A 19,782-nucleotide genomic window follows, 5' to 3' on the forward strand; every position below is an offset into this window, starting at 1 on the left:
TATTACAGAGAAGGAGGTGCTGGAAGTCTTAAAGCGCATCAAGGTAGATAAATCCCTGAGACCTGATTAAGTGTATCCCAAGACATTGTGGGAGGCTAGGGAGGAAATTGCGGGTCCCCTAGCCAAGATATTTGAATCATCGATTGTCACGGGTGAGGTGCCTGAAGATTGGAGAGTGGCAAATGTTGTGCCTTTGTTTAAAAAGGGCTGCAGGGAAAAGTCTTTGAACTACAGGCCAGTGAGCCTCACATGTGTGGTGGGTAAGTTGTTGGAAGGTATTTTGAGAGACAGGATCTACAGACATTTAGAGATGCAAGGACTGATTAGGGACAGTCAGCATGGCTTTGTGAGTGGAAAACCATGTCTCACAAATTTGATTGAGTTTCTTGAAGGGGTAACCAAGAAGGTAGATGAGGGCAGTGCAGTTGATGTTGTCTACATGGACATTAGCAAGGCCTTTGACAAGGTACCGCATGGTAGGTTGTTGCATAAGATTAAATCTCATGGGATCCAGGGTGAGGTATCTAAATGGATACAAAATTGGCTTCTGGGTGGTTGTAGAGGGTTGATTTTCAAACTGGAGGCCTGTGACCAGTGGTGTGTCTCAGGGATCAGTGCTGGATCCACTGTTATTTGTCATTTATATTAATGATTTGGATGAGAATATAGGAGGCATGGTTAGTAAGTTTACAGATAACACCAAGATTGGTGGCATAGTGGACAGTGAAGAAAGTTATCTCCAATTGCAAAGGGATCTTGATCAATTGGGCCAGTGGGCTGATGAATGGCAGATGGAGTTTAATTTAGACAAATGTGAGGTGATGCATTTTGGTAGATTGAACCAGGGCAGGACTCACTCAGTTAATGGTAGGGCGTTGGGGAGAGTTACAGAACAGAGAAATCTAGGGGTACATGTTCATAGCTCCTTTAAAATGGTGTCACAGGTGGACAGACTGGTGAAGAAGGCATTCGGCATGCTTGGTTTCATTGGTCAGAACATTGAATACAGGAGTTGGGACGTCTTGTTGAAGTTGTACAAGACATTGGTAAGGCCACACTTGGAATACTGTTTGCAGTTCCGGTCACCCTATTATAGAAAGGATATTATTAAACTAGAAAGAGTGCAGAAAAGATTTACTAGGATGCTACTGGGACTTGATGGTTTGAGTTATAAGGAGAGACTGGATAGACTGGGACTTTTTTCTCTGGAGCGTAGGAGGCTGAGGGGTGATCTTGTCGAGGTCTATAAAATAATGAGGGGCACAGATCAGCTAGATAGTCAATATCTTTTCCCAAAGGTAGGGGAGTCTAAAACAAGAAGGCATAGGTTTAAGGTGAGAGGGGAGAGATACAAAAGTGTCCAGAGGGGCAATTTTTTCACACAGAGGATGGTGAGTGTCTGGATCAAGCTGCCAGAGGCAGTAGTAGAGGCGGGTACAATTTTGTCTTTTAAAAAGCATTTAGATAGTTACATGGGTAAGATGGGTATAGAGGGATATGAGTGAAATGCAGGCAATTGCGATTGTTAGGGGTTTTTAAAAAAAGGACAGCATGGACAAGTTGAGCCAAAAGGCCTGTTTCCATGCTGTAAACCTCTATGACTCGATGACTCTATGGCATGCCTTGCCTGGCTCAGGAGCAGGTTCACGAGGATATCCTCCTCCTTCCCCGCCCCCCTCTGCACTGGGTGTCCATAGATCAGAAACGTGGGACTGAAGTGCAAACAAAACTTAAATAAAAGGTTTTTTAGAAAACTGAAAAGTTGCGCAGCCTGTAACATTGAACATAGACATAGTCCATGGACTCCACAAAGTTGCAAAAAGGGCACGCTTGGGAGCCCGTGAACCGGTACAACCTAAGATTGTATGGTACTGCCGCTTGCCGCACCCTCCACCCTAGGCCCCCAAGATAGTGGGGGGACATCCCTCTGTCGAGGGACCTCCACTGGGGACCTCTGCCGCCCAGAGGATCAATTTGGAGGGAGTTCATATTCAAGCAGACCAACCTCAATCATTACAAATCGAGAGAAACTGCTCCCATTGGCTGAAGGATGGAGAAGCAGAGGACTCTGCTTCAACAGACAGCGTCCATGAGAAAGACCGTGTTCACGCGGCGAGCGGTTAGAGTCTGGAGCCTGAGAGTGTGGTGAAGGCACATTCAGTTCTAAATCTCAAAAAAGAGTTAGACGATTACCTTAAGGTAGAAGTTACAGAATCAGTGGGTGCTGATTTAAGATGGGTTTGATGGAGAATTTCTTCTCTCAGAGAGCGGTGAAGCTTTGGAATTCTTTACCCCGGGAGGCCGAGTCCTCGAGCATTTTCAACGCTGAGATCGACAGGTTTTTAATCAGTCGGGGAATTAAGGGTTCCGGAGAGAAGGCAGGAAAGTGGACTGAGTGAGTGTTAGATCAGCAGCACGGTGGCATAGTGGTTAGCATTGCTGCCTCACTGCGCCAGGGATCCGGGTTCGATCCCAGCCTCGGGTCACTGTCTGTGCAGAGTCTGCACATTCTCCCCGTGTCTGCGTGGGTTTCCTCCGGGTGCTCTGGTTTCCTCCCACATTCCAAAAATGTGCAGATTAGGTGGATTGGCCGTGCTAAATTGCCCCTCAGTGTTGGGGAATTAGCAGGGTAAATACATTGGGCTATGGGGATAGGGCCTGGGTAGATTGTTGTTGCTGCAAGCTCAATGGGCTGAATGGCCTCCTTCTGCACTGTATGGATTCTATGATCAGCCATGATCTTATTAAATGGCGGAGCAGGCATGAAGGGCTGAACGGCCTCCTCCTGTTTCTATTTCTTATGGTCTTATAAGCTCCAGGGACAGGGTAGGGAGCTGGGGCTAGCTGGATTTGACTTGTCGGGAACCAGCACCAGCTCGGCGGGCCAAATGGCTTCCTTCTGCACTTCAGTCAATCCGTGAACCTGTTGTGTAAAGGTCAGTTCTGATCTAAAAGGCTCGCGGGGCTGAATGGGCCCTTTCTGTCTGAGTGTTGCGATGAATTTGCTTTCAGAGATGATTTGAAAGGAGGCTCAGTTTATGGTCGGTGCAGTCTGCAGATGCAAGCCTGTTCCTCGCTTGCTGCTCCTTGCTCCCGTAACTAGGATTCATGTGACATTAATCTTTTTTTAAACAGTGCTTTTAAAGTGTGGCTGGGTTGCAAACAAGTCTGATGTAATCATTACAGGCAACGATGGGGAAGTGTGCAAAGCTCAACACCTCTAATATCATGTTGATAAGGTCAGAGATGCAAAGCAATGCAAAGTAATATGGAAAGCTTATAATGTAGGAAGGATTATGCAGATGGTGTATGTCAGTGATGTTAATTGAATTCCAAATAATAGCCTGGTGCAAGATCGTCTTCTCCCATTGAGTTGATAACTTGATGATTGCAGTACATGTACCGACGGTCTGTGCGCTTGCATTGAATGTAAAATGTGACAGGCTCACAGGCTAGAAACATCATGTAAGTGGCAGCCTTGTTAATTTCACCACTGTCTGCCATTCATTCATGGTCCACTCCAGTTTAATTTACCCTCGATTGTTCAGATACAACAACAGACCTCTTCCATTTATCCGGCACCTCTTACATAAGCCGGAATTCTCTGGCACTCCACGGCCCGCTGCCTCTGCCAGAAAGGGCGGAGGCTTTGGCACTCAGCCAAACCTCCGTTCGCTGAAGCAGGACGGGAGAAATCCCGCCAGCATGAACGGCCAGAGAATCCCACCCCAAGTAAAACATGCCAGGATGTTTCACAAGGGGCCAAGATGAAACGGAGGGGAGGGGACAGCCCAGTGGTACTATCGCGAGACTATTCATCCAGAAACTCGGCTAATCGTCTGGGGAAAGAGAAAAGGCTGGAAAATCTCAGCAGGTCTGGCAGCATCTGTAAGGAGAGAAAAGAGCTGATGTTTCGAGTCCGGATGACCCTTTGTCAAGACAACTGGACTCGAAACTCCCACAGCAAGCGGTGAAATGAGTGACCATGCTTGGGGATTTTTACACCCAGCTACAAGGTCAGACATCAGTTTAACCCCTCATTTTTGGCATGTCAGCTACGATTCTCACCAACTTTTACAGATGCACCAGAGAAAGCATTCTTTTTGGTTGTATCACAGCTTGATATGGCTCCTGCTCTGCCCAAGACCGCAAGGAATTACAAAAGGTCGTGATTGTAGCCCAATCCGTCACGCAAACCAGCCTCCCATCCATTGACTCTGTCTACACTTCCCGCTGCCTCGGCAAAGCAGCCAGCATAATTAAGGACCCCACGCACCCCGGACATTCTCTCTTCCACCTTCTTCCGTCGGGAAAAAGATACAAAAGTCTGAGGTCATGTACCAACCGACTCAAGAACAGCTTCTTCCCTGCTGCCATCAGACTTTTAAATGGACTTACCTTGCATTAAGTTGATCTTTCTCTAAACCCTAGCTATGACTGTAACACCACATTCTGCACTCTCTCCTTTCCTTCTCTATGAACGGTATGCTTTGTCTGTATAGCGCGCAAGAAACAATACTTTTCACTGTATCCCGATACACGTGACAATAATAAATCAAATCAAATCATTCGAAAGGCAGTGGAGCTCTCCCAGAACACTGGCATCAGGAATGTCAGCTTGGGTTATAGGATTTAAGGGTCTTGAATGAGACTTTTTACTATTCTTTCATGGGATTCCTTGGAAGGATTTTTGGAAAATTACTGCCAATGCATCCACTATCTCTATAGCTGCTTCCATTAATATCCTGGGATGCAACCCATCAGGTCCAGGGGCCCGATCTGCCTTTAGCCCCATTAGTTTCCTTGTACTTTTTCTCCAGTGATAGTTATTGTACTTATTTCCTCCCCCACTCCTGCCCCTTGATTATTTAGAATTCTGGGAATATTATTCCACCTTGAAGACGGACCCAAAATATTCATTTAACTCCTCTGCCATTTCCTGGTTCCCCATTATTATTTCCCTATTCTCATTCTCTCAGGGGCCAATGTTCACTTTGGTCCCTCTCTTCCTCTTTATACATTTAAAAAGTCTAGGGTAGGTAAGGATGGCAAATTCCCTTCCCATCTGAAGCAGATAGATTGTTTGCTGCATTATAATACTGACTATGTTTCAAAAAGTACTTCATCTGAGTTTTATAGTTACCCTCACTGCAACTAGCTTTTAACTGTAGTTTTTAATGAATTAATCAAATTTAAATACTACGGCAGGATTTGAACACTTGTCCCCAGAGCAATAGCCCAGTGACATTACTACCACGACACTAGCACCTCTTTGAATCCACGATATTCTGACTCAAATGAGACCCATTGAGCCACAGCTGACATCAGTGGGTAAGTGCTGGCCTTGGAAAGGGTCCATAGGAGATTCACAAGAATGATTCCTGGAATGAAGAGCTTGTCGTATGAGGAACAGTTGAGAACTCTGGGTCTGTACTTGTAAGAGTTTAGAAGGATGAGGCGGCATCTTATCGAAACTTACAGGATACTGCGAGGCCTGGATAGAGTGGACACGGAGAGGATGTTTCCAGTAGTAGGAAAAAACTAGAACCAGAGGGCACAACCTCAGGCTAAAGGGACAATCCTTTAAAACAGAGATGAGGAGGAATTTTTTCAGCCAGATAGTGGTGAATCTGTGGAACTTTTTGCCGCAGAAGGCTGTGGAGGCCAGGTCATTGAGTGTCTTTAAGACAGAGATAGATAGGTTCTTGGTTAATAAGGGGATCAGGGGTTATGGAGAAAAGGCAGGAGAATGGGGATGAGAAAAATATCAGCCATGATTGAATGGTGGAGCAGACTCGATGGGCCGAGTGGCCTACTTCTACTCCTATGTCTTATGGTCTTATGGTAAACATTTGAAAGAGTTGGGGCATACCCGAAGGAGAATTGTTTACACAGAGGGTGATGGGTGCCTGGAACTTGCTGCCGGGAGAGGTAGTGGAAGCGGATACAATAGTGACTTTTAAGGGGCATTTTGACAAATACATGAATAGGATGGGAATAGAGGGATACGGTCCCCGGAAGGGTAGGGGGTTTTAGTTTAGTCGGGCAGCATGGTCGGTGCAGGCTTGAAGGGCCGAAGGACCTGTTCCTGTGCTGTAATTTTCTTTGCTCTTTGTTCTTTGTTCTTTGAGAGGGCGACTGTAAAGGGTTATTATCCAGAAACAAGCATTCATTGTCACAGGGTGACTTGTATGAAGCTGGGTTCTGACTGGATAATAGGCTTAGCTTATTAAATCAGTCTTTCTTTGTTTAATTGCCAATCTTGTCTCTTTGTACCTCTGACTTCAGCCTGAAAACCTGCTGCTGGCCTCCAAGACGAAAGGAGCTGCTGTAAAACTTGCGGACTTTGGCCTAGCTATAGAGGTTGAAGGGGACCAACAGGCCTGGTTCGGTGAGTAGCCCAATGCCTGAAGGATTCTCCAAATTCACCATTGCAGAGGAAGCAGACAAATTTCTAGAGATTGTACTCTGCCAGAGAGGCCCGGTGGGCCAGAGGTCCAGCCCCCAAACCGCAAGACCTCTGACCCTGGCCAATTCCCGGGCTCAAGAATGAACCAAATTGTTGGGCCGGATATCGATTTACGCAGCAGCCAGTGTTGGTGTAAGGAACAGGTAGCATTCACTTCAACCGAGGAGGGACGGTACTCGGCTCCCTTTGTATAGTGTGGGTGAATCATATAAAACCACTTCTGCACCCCGTTACCCAACCCCTCCACCCCCTCTCCCCTCCCCCCCTTCCCCCTCCCCTTCTCCCTCCCCTTCCCCCTCCCCTTCCCCCTCCCCTTCCCCTCTCCCCTTCCCCCTCCCCCTCCCCTTCCCCCTCCCCTTCCCCCTTCCCCTCCCCTTCCCCCTCCCCTTCCCCCTCCCCCCTCCCCTTCCCCCTCCCCACTCCCCTTCCCCTTCCCCCCTCCCCCCTCCCCTTCCCCTTCCCCCTCCCCTTCCCCCTCCCTTTCCCCCCTCCCCCTCCCCTCTCTCCCTTCCCCATCACCCCTCCCCCGTCCCCCATCCCCCCTCCCCTGCCCCCCCTCCCCGTCCCCCGTCCCCCATCCTCTCCCCTCCCCTCCCCCTCCCCCTCCCCCTCCCCTCCCCTCCCCTCCCCTCCCCCTCCCCCTCCCCTCCCCCTCCCCCTCCCCTCCCCCTCCCCCTCCCCTCCCCCTCCCCTCCCCCTCCCTGTCTGTCAGAAACATTGAGTATACAGAACAGAAACAGGCCTTTCAGCCCAACAAGAACACGTCAGCATTATTGCTTCATACAAGTGAGTTTCTATCCTTCCTCACCCTCACCCCATCAGCAACATCTTCTCCCCCTCATACACGTATCCAACTTCCCTTTAACTGCACTTCATTCATTCCTGTGGTCGCAAATCCCACATTCACACCAGGTTTAAATAAACTTAAACGTTCAGGAGCATCTTAAAGGAGCAGAGAGAGGGGGAAGAAACCAGTTGGGCTGAATGGACTTTTCTGTGCGGAAGGTTCTATGTAATGTGTTTTTATTCACAGATAGAATCAGCACTTTGCTGTGCAAATATTCACACCAAGCTGTGTGATAACCATAAAACAGAAACACTCTCGCAGGGATATCTGATGTAAGTGTATTCTCAATCCAGAGACACTTCCAACTTGTCATCAGAGCTCAAGTTGTATTGCGCTTATTCAACAAGAAAAATGTGCATTTATATAGCGTCCTTAACATTGTTAAAAAAAAATCCCACTGCACTTTGCAGGAGGGTTAGCGGGCAGAATTTGACTCCAAGCTACATGAGATAATAGGACAGGTGGCACAAGGCTTGGTCAAAGAGGTAGAGGTTTTAAGAAGCTTCTGATAGAGGGAAAGGTATAGGGAGGGAATTTCAGAGCTTATTTGATTTGATTTGATTTATTATTGTCACATGTATTGGTATACAGTGAAAAGTATTGTATCTTGTGCGCTATACAGATAAAGCATATCGTTCATAGAGAAGGAAAGGAGAGCGAGCAGAATGTAGTGTTACAGTCATAGCTAGGGTGCAGAGAAAGATCAACTTAATGCGAGATAAGTCCATTCAAAAGTCTGAAAGCAGCAGGGAAGAAGCTGTTCTTGAGTCGGTTGGTACGAGACCTCAAAATTTGTATCATTTTCCCGACGGAAGAAGGTGGAAGAGAGAATGTCCGGGGTGCGTGGGGTCCTTGATTATGCTGGCTGCTTTTCCAAGAATGGATGGGAAGCTGGTTTGACTGATGGACTGGGCTACATTCACGACCCTTTAGAGTTTCTTGCGGCTTTGGACAGAGCAGGATCCTACCTCAAGCGACTGAAGGCGCAGCTGCCAGTGATGGAGTGATCAACATTGGGGGTTGCAGAGGCACGTACAAGAGGCCAAAACTTGAGGAACACAGATATCCCGGAGGGTTTTAGGGCTGGAGGAGATCAGGAGGGAGAAGCCAGGTAGGGATTTGAATATGAGGCCGAGAGTTTTGAAATTGAGGCGTTGGCAGGCTGGGAGCCAACATGGGTCAGAGGAGCAGAGACAGGATTCCTCTCAACAGCGGATAGGAGCAACAATAGGAATTCCTAGGATGGGCAAAGGAGACAGTGCGGGGAACTGAGCATCGCTTAATCTAATAAAAGTTAAACCAAAAGAGGAAATGCTGGAAAATCTCAGCAGGTCTGGCAGCATCTGTAAGGAGAGAAAAGAGCTGACGTTTCGAGTCCAGGTGACCCTTTGTCAAAGCTAAGAGGCAGAGAAAGTGGGAGATATTTATACTGCAGGGTGAGGGAATGAAAGATGAGTCCTAGCCACAAAAACAAGGGGAAAGGACTGCTAATGGCAGCCCATAGAGAGAATAGAAGGTGTGAATGGCCAAACGGCAGAGAAGCTGAAATCAGAGGGTAAACTGTGACAGATGAAGATGTGGGGGGAGGGGGGGAGAGGAATGGGAGAGAGATTTTAATTTAGTGGGAGAGAGATTCTCTCTTGCGCCCATCTCCTCCCTCCCCACACATTTTCATAAATATCTCCCACTTTCTGTGCCTTTTAGCTTTGACAAAGAGTCATCTGGACTCGAAGCGTCAGCTCTTTTCTCTCCTTACAGATGCTGCCAGAAGGCTGAGGGTTTCCAGCGTTTCCTCTTTTGGTTTCAGATTCCAGCATCCGCAGTAATTTGCTTTTATCCAATAAAAGTAAAATGCTGCTGGCGTCGGGAGCTTGAAATAAAAACAGAAAATGCTGGAAATACTCAGCAGGCCTGGCAGCGTCTGTGGAGAGAGGAAGAGAGTTTGCATTTTGGGTCCATTATGACTTCTTCAGATCACATTGGACTCAATGGGTATGGAGGGATATGGGCCAAATGCAGGCAATTAGGACTAGCTTAAGGGTTAAAAACCAAGGGCAGCATGGACAAGTTGGGCCGAAGTACCCGTTTCCATGCTGTAAACCTCTATGACTCTATGACTCAAAACGTGAACTCTTGTTCCTCTCTGCATAGGAGGGAGTGTTGTCAGCACCTTCTGTTTGTATTATCACTCAGTTTAATCCGCGCGACATTTCCCCATGCCTCCCCCTCTCATTCTCTGTCTTCTGGTTTGCAGGTTTTGCCGGAACTCCTGGCTATCTCTCTCCTGAAGTGCTGAGGAAGGATCCCTATGCCAAGCCTGTGGACCTGTGGGCTTGTGGTAAGCAGATGATGCCTTCTCCAGGAGTTGTAATACTTGTAGGAGTCTCGGAGCTAAATTAAGCGTATGACAGGAGGAGTGAAGAGTCAGTCGTGGCAAATATTTTCACAGCAACCCCTTGTTGTGTGAAGGAAAGAAAAATATTTGTCAGTTCATCACTCTTTTCTATGTAGACCGAGGTATTTATTATTGTAGAACAGGGAATCTCATGGGTGACAGGTTTGTTACCCAAGGGACATGAGGTGATCAGATTGGGAGTTCCTCAAGCTTGCTCGCATGTTGATTATATTTCTACATTGAGTGTGGGTTTTCGCCTCAGCGGGTAACACTCCTACCCAGAATCAGAAGATTTTGGGTTGTTTGGGGGCCTAACCTTGATGTAGAGGGGAAGAGGCCGGAGAGGGCGTGTGGGGAGGTTACCTTGGCATGGAGGTGCATGAGGGGCCTGGAGGTAGTGAGTGGAGAGGATATCTTGGCAATGGGGTGTCAGAGGTCATAGAGGGTGGGGAGAAAACCTTACCTTGGCATAGAGGCATGAGAGCCAGTAGGAGGTGGGTGGAGAGCATGCAATGAATGGTATGGATGATGCGTGGGGGGGGGGGGTGCGTAGGGGTGAGGGAGTGTGAGGGGTGAGGGCTCGAGCGCAAAGGCTGAGGCGGGCCTTTTAAACAACGCACCCTCCACCCCTGTGACTGCCTGTGACCTCCTTCCTGGGTCAACTGGCCCAACACCAGCCCACACCCACCCCCTGGCAATGAAAATCCCACCTTTGCGGGCACTTTCCCCTGAGGCGGGAGGGTTCCTTGAGGATGGGGTGTGTCAAATCCTGGCTGATAACATTTCTTTGAAATTCTGTGGAGTGTTCCATTATGTTGAAGAAGGAACATTGATGTTCCACCTCCTCTAGCCATCCAGTTTATCTCTTCCCACATCTCATGTCCACTTTATCCTGTTGTGCATTCCACACACTCATTCCATCTCCTGAGCTAAGATTTTGGATCAGAACTCCAAGATTACCAGAGAGAATCGAACAACGCTCCATACCGCCCATCCATCCACTCATCTCCACAATTCCCTTCTTGCTTTCAGCCCAGTCGTGTACATGCTTACCCTCTCATGCCCTCGTAAGATTTATCAGAGGGAAGGAAACTCTCTCTGACCTTCCAGGCCCAAATGACGTCCAATAATCAGCACCCCACAACCCCCCCCCCACCCCCCTCAGCCGCCCCCCTCAACCCCCTTCACCCCACACCCCCCTCACCACTGACCCCCCTCAGCAGCCCCCCACTCACCACCACCCCCCTTACCCGCCCCCCCCTCACCCCCTTCACCCCACACCCCCCTCCCCACCCCCCCCCCATCACCACTGACCCCCTCCCTCAGCATCCTTCCCCCACATCCCCTCAGCCCCCCACCCACCTCACCATGGATTCTCATCTCCCAATGAGTTGTTGATGAACTAAGGGTGAGGATCTCTGGCAATGTTGAGGTAGGTTCAGTAATTATTCATCTTTGCTTCGTAAGAGCCCCCTGCACAATTAAAGTAATGAAAATATTAATTTCCCAAAGGGGAAATGTTTCAGTGTTATGTACTCGTCTCAATACCCTGCAGTCAAATTATATGAAAGTCATTTTCGGCTGATAGATTGGAATGGAGGTGGGGATTAGCGCAATGCAATGTAGACTTGATACTTTGGTCAAATGTTTCAGCAGATGTTTATTACACAAGAAAGATAAAAGATAAGGTTGCAAGAGGAGGGAACAATTGCTGTGAAACGGGGAGAGGGCAGGGTGGGGCTGGATTTTATTGGCCTCAACAGCTGATAGAGGAACAGTGAGATCCTTCTGTGCTCTTTAGTTTGCTGCCTTACAACATTAAAACGCTCAGTATCCCTCTGTACTGACCCTCTGACAGTGCGGCACTCCCTCAGTACTGACCCTCTGACAGTGCAGCACTCCCTCAGTACTGACCCTCTGACAGTGCGGCACTCCCTCAGTGCTGACCCTCTGACACTGCAGCACTCCCTCAGCACTGACCCTCTGACAGTGCAGCACTCCCTCAGTACTGACCCTCTGACAGTGCAGAACTCCCTCAGCACTGACCCTCTGACAGTGCGGCACTCCCTCAGTACCGACCCTCTGACAGTGCAGCACTCCCTCAGTACTGACCCTCTGACAGTGCAGCACTCCCTCAGTGCTGACCACTGACAGTGCAGCACTCCCTCAGTACTGTCCCTCTGACAGTGCAGCACTCCCTCAGCACTGACCCTCTGACAGTGCAGCACTCCCTCAGCACTGACCCTCTGACAGTGCAGCACTCCCTCAGCACTGACCCTCTGACAGTGCAGAACTCCCTCAGCACTGACCCTCTGACAGTGCGGCACTCCCTCAGTACCGACCCTCTGACAGTGCAGCACTCCCTCAGTGCTGACCACTGACAGTGCAGCACTCCCTCAGTACCGACCCTCTGACAGTGCAGCACTCCCTCAGTGCTGACCACTGACAGTGCACTGTCAGAGGGACAGTGCTGAAGGAGTGCTATACTGTCAGAGAAAGGAAAATCGAACATTTATGGTGTAGAATAAGGCCATTCAGCCCCTCTCTGTAAACCCATCCCATTCTGGCCTCTTCATATCCCCGATGTGAATTTGTCCCTCCGAGTCACATCGCAACTTCCGCTGCTGCAGCTTGAAGCTGTGAAATGAAACCTCTGCTTCTGCCTCATCCTTGAACAACTCCCTTTCCACCAACCACTTTGACCAAACCTTTGCTGTTCTGCCTTTAACATCTCCTTGTACGGCTCAATGTCACATGACTGGGACATTTCCCTGTGATTGGCGCCACATAAATACAAGTGGTTGGCGAGAGTCTAGCAACATGCGGATATCAGAATGCAGATACTTCATCTGCTAATGGGAATTGCCACCGCTCATTGTTTCAATGGAAGGAATCAAACCAATATCCCAGCCCCTTCTCGGTTCAGACACAATGCTGCAAGAGTAATTCAGAACTAAGATAATGAACTAATCTCCATTTCCTTTACCCGGGTCTTGTGTTCACCAGGTGTCATCTTGTACATTCTGCTGGTTGGTTACCCACCCTTCTGGGATGAAGATCAACACAGACTCTACCAACAGATCAAAGCCGGGGCTTACGATGTGAGTATCATTGTTAGAGCTTGACTCACACGTGACCAGTCTGCGAGCTGGGGGGAGGAGTGAGGTGGTGACATATCCTTGGTATGTGGGTGCTGTCACATTAATATAAAACAACCAGATCCATAGCAACTTAGAATCATAGCATTCCTACAGCGCAGGAGGAGGTCGTTCAGCCCATCGAACCTGCACGGACAACAATCCCACCTGGGCCCTATTCCCGTAACCCCACACATTTACCCTGCTAATCCCCCTGACACTAAGAGGCAATTTAGAATCATAGAATCCCTCCTGTACAGAAGGGGGCCATTCGGCCCATCAAGTCTGCACCAACCACAATCCCATCCAGGCCCTATTCCCGTAACCCCACACATTTAACCCTGCTAATCCCCCTGACGCTAGGGTCAATTTAGCATGGTCGATCAACCTAACCCACACACCTTTGGACTGTGGGAGGAAACCGGAGCACCCAGAGGAAACCCACGCAGACACAGGGGAGAACGTGCAAACTCCACACAGACAGTGACCCAATGCGAGCATTGAACCCGGATCCCGAGCACTGTGAGGCAGCAGTGCTAATCACTGTGCCACCATGCTGCTCTAACTTAGTCAGTTAGTTAGTTAGTTAGTTAGTTTGTTCATTAATTAGTTAATTAGATAGTTAGACTCATGTCCAGCAGATTGAGGTTCTCCACAGTTGATTATTTGCCAGCCCCATTTCTGTCATGAAAGACATTTTCACATGGACGATTAGCCTAATTCCCAGTGCTCCTTACCCAGGAGGGCAGGTGGATTGGCCTTTGTACAGCACCGACCTGACTTGTTCAGTTGGTCCTACCAAGGAGTTATATTCACACCTCAGGATCACAGGGACTCATAAGCCTTCTCACCCTGTCCAATTACAATCCCCAGTAAGTGGATAATTGGAGTACTCCATGGCGTGGTCACTCAACAGGAGTTGGAGTGTTTGTTCCGACACTGTGAATCAGGAGAGCAGGTTCATTTTCGAACTAGGGTCATAATGAAGGGGCTGGTCTTAGCTGGGTAAACAATGGGGAACTTACCGTCAGTACTGACAACAACCAGTTCAATTCCAACAATCACCCAGCTCTGTACAAATCTGAGGGTCCTTATGTTGGACCTTGTCAAATAAGCCCATGTTCTATGGGGTCATGAGGTCAGAGAGAAAACCCACTCCTTATGAAACAAAGAAAGTATTATTTCAATAATTGGATTGATTCATAAAATAAGACTGGGTTTTCCACTGGTCAAAATGTTTCATCCATCATTTCTACCCTGGGTCGGTTAGCTCAGTTGGCTGGATAGCTGGTTCATGATGCAGAGCAACGCCAACAGTGTGGGTTCAATTCCCGTACTGGCTTTGGTTATTCATGAAGGCTCTGCCTTCTCAACCTTGCCCCTTGCCTGACGTGTGGTGATCCCCAGGTTAAATCACCACCAGTCAGCTCTCCTCCTCAATGGAGTGAGCAGTCTATGGTCATCGAGATGACTTTCCCTTTATCGTACATTCAAGGTAATATACTGTGTTTATGTTGGGTAAAGATATCAAAGAATATGAAGCGAAGGTGCATAGATAGAGCCATGATCTAATTGAATGGCAGAACAGACTCAAGGGGCAGAATGGCCTCCTCCTGTTCCTGTGTTTTACAATAGTTGGACAATCTGCTCTGTCAAATCAAGACCATAAGAAATAGGAACAGGAGGAGGCCATTCAGCCCTTCGAGCCTGCTCCACCATTTAATAAGATCATGGCTGATCTAACACTCACTTTCTCACCTTCGCTCCATAACCTTTAATTTCTCGACCGATTAAAAGCCCGTTGATCTCAGCCATGAAAAGATTCAAGGACTCGCCCTCCACAGTTTCCTGGGGCAAAGAATTCCAAAGAACTCTTTGCCTCACTGCTGCCTCACAATGCCAGGGACCCGGGTTCAATTCCGGCTTTGGGTCACTGTCTATGTGGAGTTTGCACGTTCTCCCTGTGCCTGCGTGGGTTTCCTCCGGGTGCACCGGTTTCCTCCCACAGTCCGAAGATGTGCGGGTTAGGTTGATTGGCCATGCTAAATTGACCCTAGTGTCAGGGGGATTAGCAGGGTAAATGTGTGGGGTTACGGGATTGGGCCTGGGTGGGATTGTGGTCGGTGCAGGCTCGATGGGCCGAATGATCTCCTTCTGTACTGTAGGGATTCTATCGCCAGAATTCTACCACCCCGCCCGCTATGGAATCAGAGTGGGAGAGGGGCGGACAACGGAAATGTCCATTGATCTCAGACGGGAATTTCCGGTCTCGCTCGAGCGCAGTCGGAAAATCCCACCCTATGATTCACCAATCTTTGAGAGAAGCATTCTTCCTCAAATTTTAAACTCTTAAATGGGCATCCTCTCATTCAGCGACTGTTCTTTCTAGCCCTACACTCTCCCATGAGTGGAAACATCCTCCAAACATTTACCTGTCTAATCCCCGAAGAATCTTATAGGATCATAGAACCCCTATAGTGCAGAAGGAGGCCGTTTGACCCATCGAGTCTCGATCCCTGCCTTGGGTGACTGGCTATGTGGAGTTTGCACGTTCTCCCCGTCTCTGCGTGGGTTTCCTCTGGGTACTCCGGTTTCCTCCCACAGTCCAAAAATGTGTTGGTTCGATGCATTGGCCGTGGTCAATGCGCGGGGTTATGGGGATAGGACTCGGAGAGTCGGTGCAGACTTGATGGGCCGAATGGCCTTCTTCTACACTGTAGAGATTCTGTGATTCCTCTCCTTGTCCACCATTTAATAATTCACTTGGATTCCAGTGAATTACTAAGGGTTTGATTCATTTTGTCCCCTTCCCTGTTAGTTTAACCTTGTTGTCGGTCTGTACGGTTGATCTTGGCTTTCTCACTAAAAAGATGTTGGACATTTGGAACTTTCCCACTTTTCCTTTACGTCTTTCTTTTCTCTCTCTGTAGTTCCCCTCTCCAGAATGGGACACCGTGACGCCCGAGGCAAAGGATCTCATCAACAAGATGCTGACAATTAACCCAGCAAAGCGTATCTCTGCTGGTGAAGCGCTCAAACACCCCTGGATCTCGGTATGTCTACCAGTCTTGAACCGTCAGGGTGGGGATTGTGGCATTGTCCAGTGGCATCTCTGAGACTTAATCAATCAACTTGCCGACAGATGAGTGGAGTCCATGATGGAGTCGGGCATTGATTTACAACCCTTTTTTTGTTTGGTTAAGGAACTCTGTAATATATTGTGAAATTCTGTGGAAGCCCCGGCTTCTCTCCCTATTCCCCTCACGCCATATTTCTCTCTTCCTTCACCTTCCAGCTTTGCATTTCAGTCGCTTGAGTCAGACTTGAACCCACAACTCTCATTCAGACTGGATGGCAAGCGCATTCCCACTGAGCCACGGCTAAGCTGGCGTTTCCCACCCTCCCCCCGGCTCACCATTGATCTCACCGACGTCTGCGGGTTTTGTGTGGCCCCTCGGGGGAAGTCTCTGCGGGAAGGTTGGGGAGGTGGCGGGGGCGGTCGCCCACAGCGGGACTGGAAAACCCTGCCGGTGGGAAGGGCTGGAAAACCCCACCCCTTGAGTTTGATAGTTCTCTTCCTTCAGAAATGACACTATGATCATTAGACATTTCCTGTTGCTTTAGGGAACTTGGTATTGACGTGCTGTTAAAATAAGCGTTAAAATCTGTCCTGTTCCTTCCACAGCATCGTGCGACCGTGGCCTCTTGTATGCACAGGCAAGAGACAGTTGACTGTTTGAAGAAATTCAATGCAAGAAGGAAGTTGAAGGTATGTATATCTTATCATCCAATATATCTCATCATCCAATATATCTTATACCCAATCCCCTAAACTGAGTAAACCGAGTACCCAACAGTCCAGAGTCTTGTAGCATCGGGCAAAAGGGATGCTACTGTCAAGCAGGAGAGCTCAATTAAACTTGAATCAACCTTGGTTGGAACACACTCTGAATACTGTGCATGTTATAGAATGGACGTGGGGACTGTCTGATTGGGAGGTAGAAAACAGGATTTCACAGCCTCGCTGGTCCTGAAACCGTAAAGTCCCGCCCGAGGTTGACAGACCTTTCCGTTGTAGCCCCTCGCCCGCTCCGATTCCCGTGGCGGGCAGGGCAATAAAATTCCGGCCAAAGAGTTGGAATAAAGAGCATTCTCTGCTTGGCAAGAGGTGCCAAGGTTCAAAGAACAAAGAAAATTACAGCACAGGAACTGGCCCTTCGGCCCTCCAAGCCTGCAGCGACCATGCTGCCTAAACTAAAACCTTCTACACTTCCAGGGACTATATCCCTCTATTCCCATCCTATTCATGTATTTGTCAAGACGCCCCTTAAAACTCACTATCGTACCTGCTTCCACTACCTCCTGATACAATAGTTCCTTCAACAGCTTCTGCCAAAGCAGCAACCTCTACCACCTAGGGCAAGGGCAACACTCACATGGGGAACACCACCACCTGGAGGTTCCCCTCCAAACCACTCACCATCCTGACTTGAAAATATATCGGCCGTTCCTTCACTGTCGCTGGGTCAAAATCCTGGAACTCCCTCCCTAACAGCACTGTGGGTGTACCTACACCATAGGGACTGCAGCAGTTCAAGAAGGCAGCTCACCGCCACCTTCTCAAGGGGCAATTAGGGATGGGCAATAAATGCTGGCCTAGCCAGTTACTTTGACATTTTGGAAATAAGTCTTTGATAAAGTGATGTTCTTGCAAGATCTGCACTGGGACCTTGGGTTTGCCTTGTGTATAGATGGCTTGATGGAAGAAATAGAGGGTTATATATCCAAATTTGGAGATGACACTAAGTTAGGAGACACAGTACATACTCAACGGAGGGGCAGAATGGCCTCCTCTTCCTCAGAATGTTCCTCGTGCTCCAAACTTTTCAGTGGGTTACAGTTGTCCACCTCTGTTAGGAGCTGAAGAAAGGAAAGTACAGGAGGAATAAAGATAATGGGGTAATCTTCACTTGCTGTGCTTGCTGCTAACCTGGAAGGACAGAGTCTCCATCCACCTGTTGTACAACATCGCAACAGGAGGAGACCACCCCGCCCCGTTAGACTGTTCCAGCCTCTGGGGTAGAGAATTCCAAAGATTCGCCACCCTCTGAGTGAAGAAATACCTCCCGATCTCGGTCCTAAATGGCCTACCCCTTCTTCTGAGGCTGTGCCCCGTGAGAGCCATCCCCCCACCCTCAGCTCCCTCCTGCAGGCTAACCCCCCCTCAACACCACAGACAAGGGGAGGTAGCAAATCTGTAACACAGTCATATGGCTGCAGCGTCACCTCCTTTGTATTCTAAGGGTCTAGATGTAAAGATTAATGATCCACTGGCCTTCTCGATTAGATTCAGTATCTGACCGCTACATTCTAGTGATCTGTGTACGTGATCCCTCAAATCTCTGTGGATCTCCACTGTTTGTAGCTTTCCATCATTTACAAAAATACTCAGATGTATCATAGAATCCCAACAGTGCAGAAAGAGGCCATTCGGCCCATTAAGCCTGCACCGACAACAATCCCACCCAGGCTCTATCCTCATAACCCTACATATTTACCCTGCTAATCCCCCTGACGCTAAGGTCAATTGAGCATGGCCAATCAACCCAGCCCGCACATCTTTGGAGTGTGGGAGGAAACCAGAGCACCCGGAGGAAACTCACGCAGACACGGGGAGAATGTGTAAACTCCACACAGACAGTGACCCAAGCCGGGAATTGAACCCGGGTCCCTGGCACTGTGAGGCAGCAGTGCTAACCACTGTGCCACCGCCCTGTAGTGAGTGTCACCCCCCTTTCCTCCAAGGTGGAGGAACTCGCTCCTACCTGCATTCAAATCCATCTTCCATAGCTTTGCCCGTCCACTCAATCCACCACTCCCTCTTTCTCACCAATATTCTAATCATTGGAAAATGTGAATATTTGGCTCCTTACTGTGCTGGCCATGTCGTTATTAACTGTAGTGAACAAGTGAGGTCCCAGCACAAAATGGGACACCACTGGTCACTTCCTTCCAATTTGAGTACAAACCCATTTGCCCTCCCTCGTGCAGAGTCTAGACATTCTCCCCGTGTCCACATGGGTTTCCTCCGGGTGCTCCGGTTTCCTCCCACAGTCCGAAAGACGTGCTGGTTAGGTGCATTGACCATGCTAAGTGTACCCGAACAGGCGCTGGAGTTTGGCGACAAGAGGATTTTCACAGTGACTTCATTGCAGTGTTAATGTAAGCCTACTCGTGACACTAATAAATAAACTGTGACCTACTGCTTAACCAATCCCGAAACTTCCACAAAATACAAAATTAGGCGCCACCTACCCTTTAGAGATCCGTGTTCCTTCCCTCTAATCAGCTCAAATTGCAGATCAGCCACACTGTCCTTAATTACAGATTCCAATAATTTCCCCCCCCAGCAGATGTTAGACTAACAGGTTCTTGGTTTCTCTCTCACCTTTCTTCAATACTGAAGCTACACTTGCTTATTGTACCTTGAGTTACCACAGAAAGCAATTATAAATTACATCCTCTAACAGTCAATTTACCCATTAGGAATTTCCAGCTGCGCTCATTTATCATAATGCAGCTCATTTCAAGGTGAACAGTGAATCGCCGCTACATTATAAATGGCCAGGTTTTGCTCTAATAGGAAGCTCAGATGAATGGGGTTGAGATTTCATGGTGCTGAAGTGTGATGGAATACCCTCCACTTGCCTGGATGAGGGACCAAAATGTAATATCTCCACATTTTCAGATGACGCAAAGCTGAGTGGGAGGGTGAGCTTTGTGAGGAGGATGCAGAGATCCTTCAGCATGATTGGCACAAGTTCAGCGAGTGGGCAAATGATTGGCAGATGCAGTATAATTTGGATAAGTGTGAGATTATCCACTTTGTGAGCAAAAAACGGGAAGGCAGATTGTTATCTGAATTGGGAGAGGG

General features: G+C 48.5%; 1 protein-coding gene across 1 annotated transcript in view; it reads left to right on the forward strand.

Annotated features, from left to right (window-relative positions):
- LOC144505449 (calcium/calmodulin-dependent protein kinase type II subunit alpha) overlaps window positions 1–19,782 on the forward strand; it is a 223,621-nt gene that overhangs the window by 174,630 nt on the left and 29,209 nt on the right. Inside the window, exons 7-11 of the mRNA XM_078231553.1 lie at window positions 6,289–6,391; window positions 9,571–9,654; window positions 12,718–12,812; window positions 15,779–15,901; window positions 16,534–16,617. Of these exons, the coding sequence (XP_078087679.1) occupies window positions 6,289–6,391; window positions 9,571–9,654; window positions 12,718–12,812; window positions 15,779–15,901; window positions 16,534–16,617 (489 nt within the window). The remainder of the gene's footprint in view (window positions 1–6,288; window positions 6,392–9,570; window positions 9,655–12,717; window positions 12,813–15,778; window positions 15,902–16,533; window positions 16,618–19,782) is intronic.

This window comes from Mustelus asterias, chromosome 16 (assembly GCF_964213995.1).
Source record: "Mustelus asterias chromosome 16, sMusAst1.hap1.1, whole genome shotgun sequence".
Classification (NCBI taxonomy): domain Eukaryota; kingdom Metazoa; phylum Chordata; class Chondrichthyes; order Carcharhiniformes; family Triakidae; genus Mustelus; species Mustelus asterias.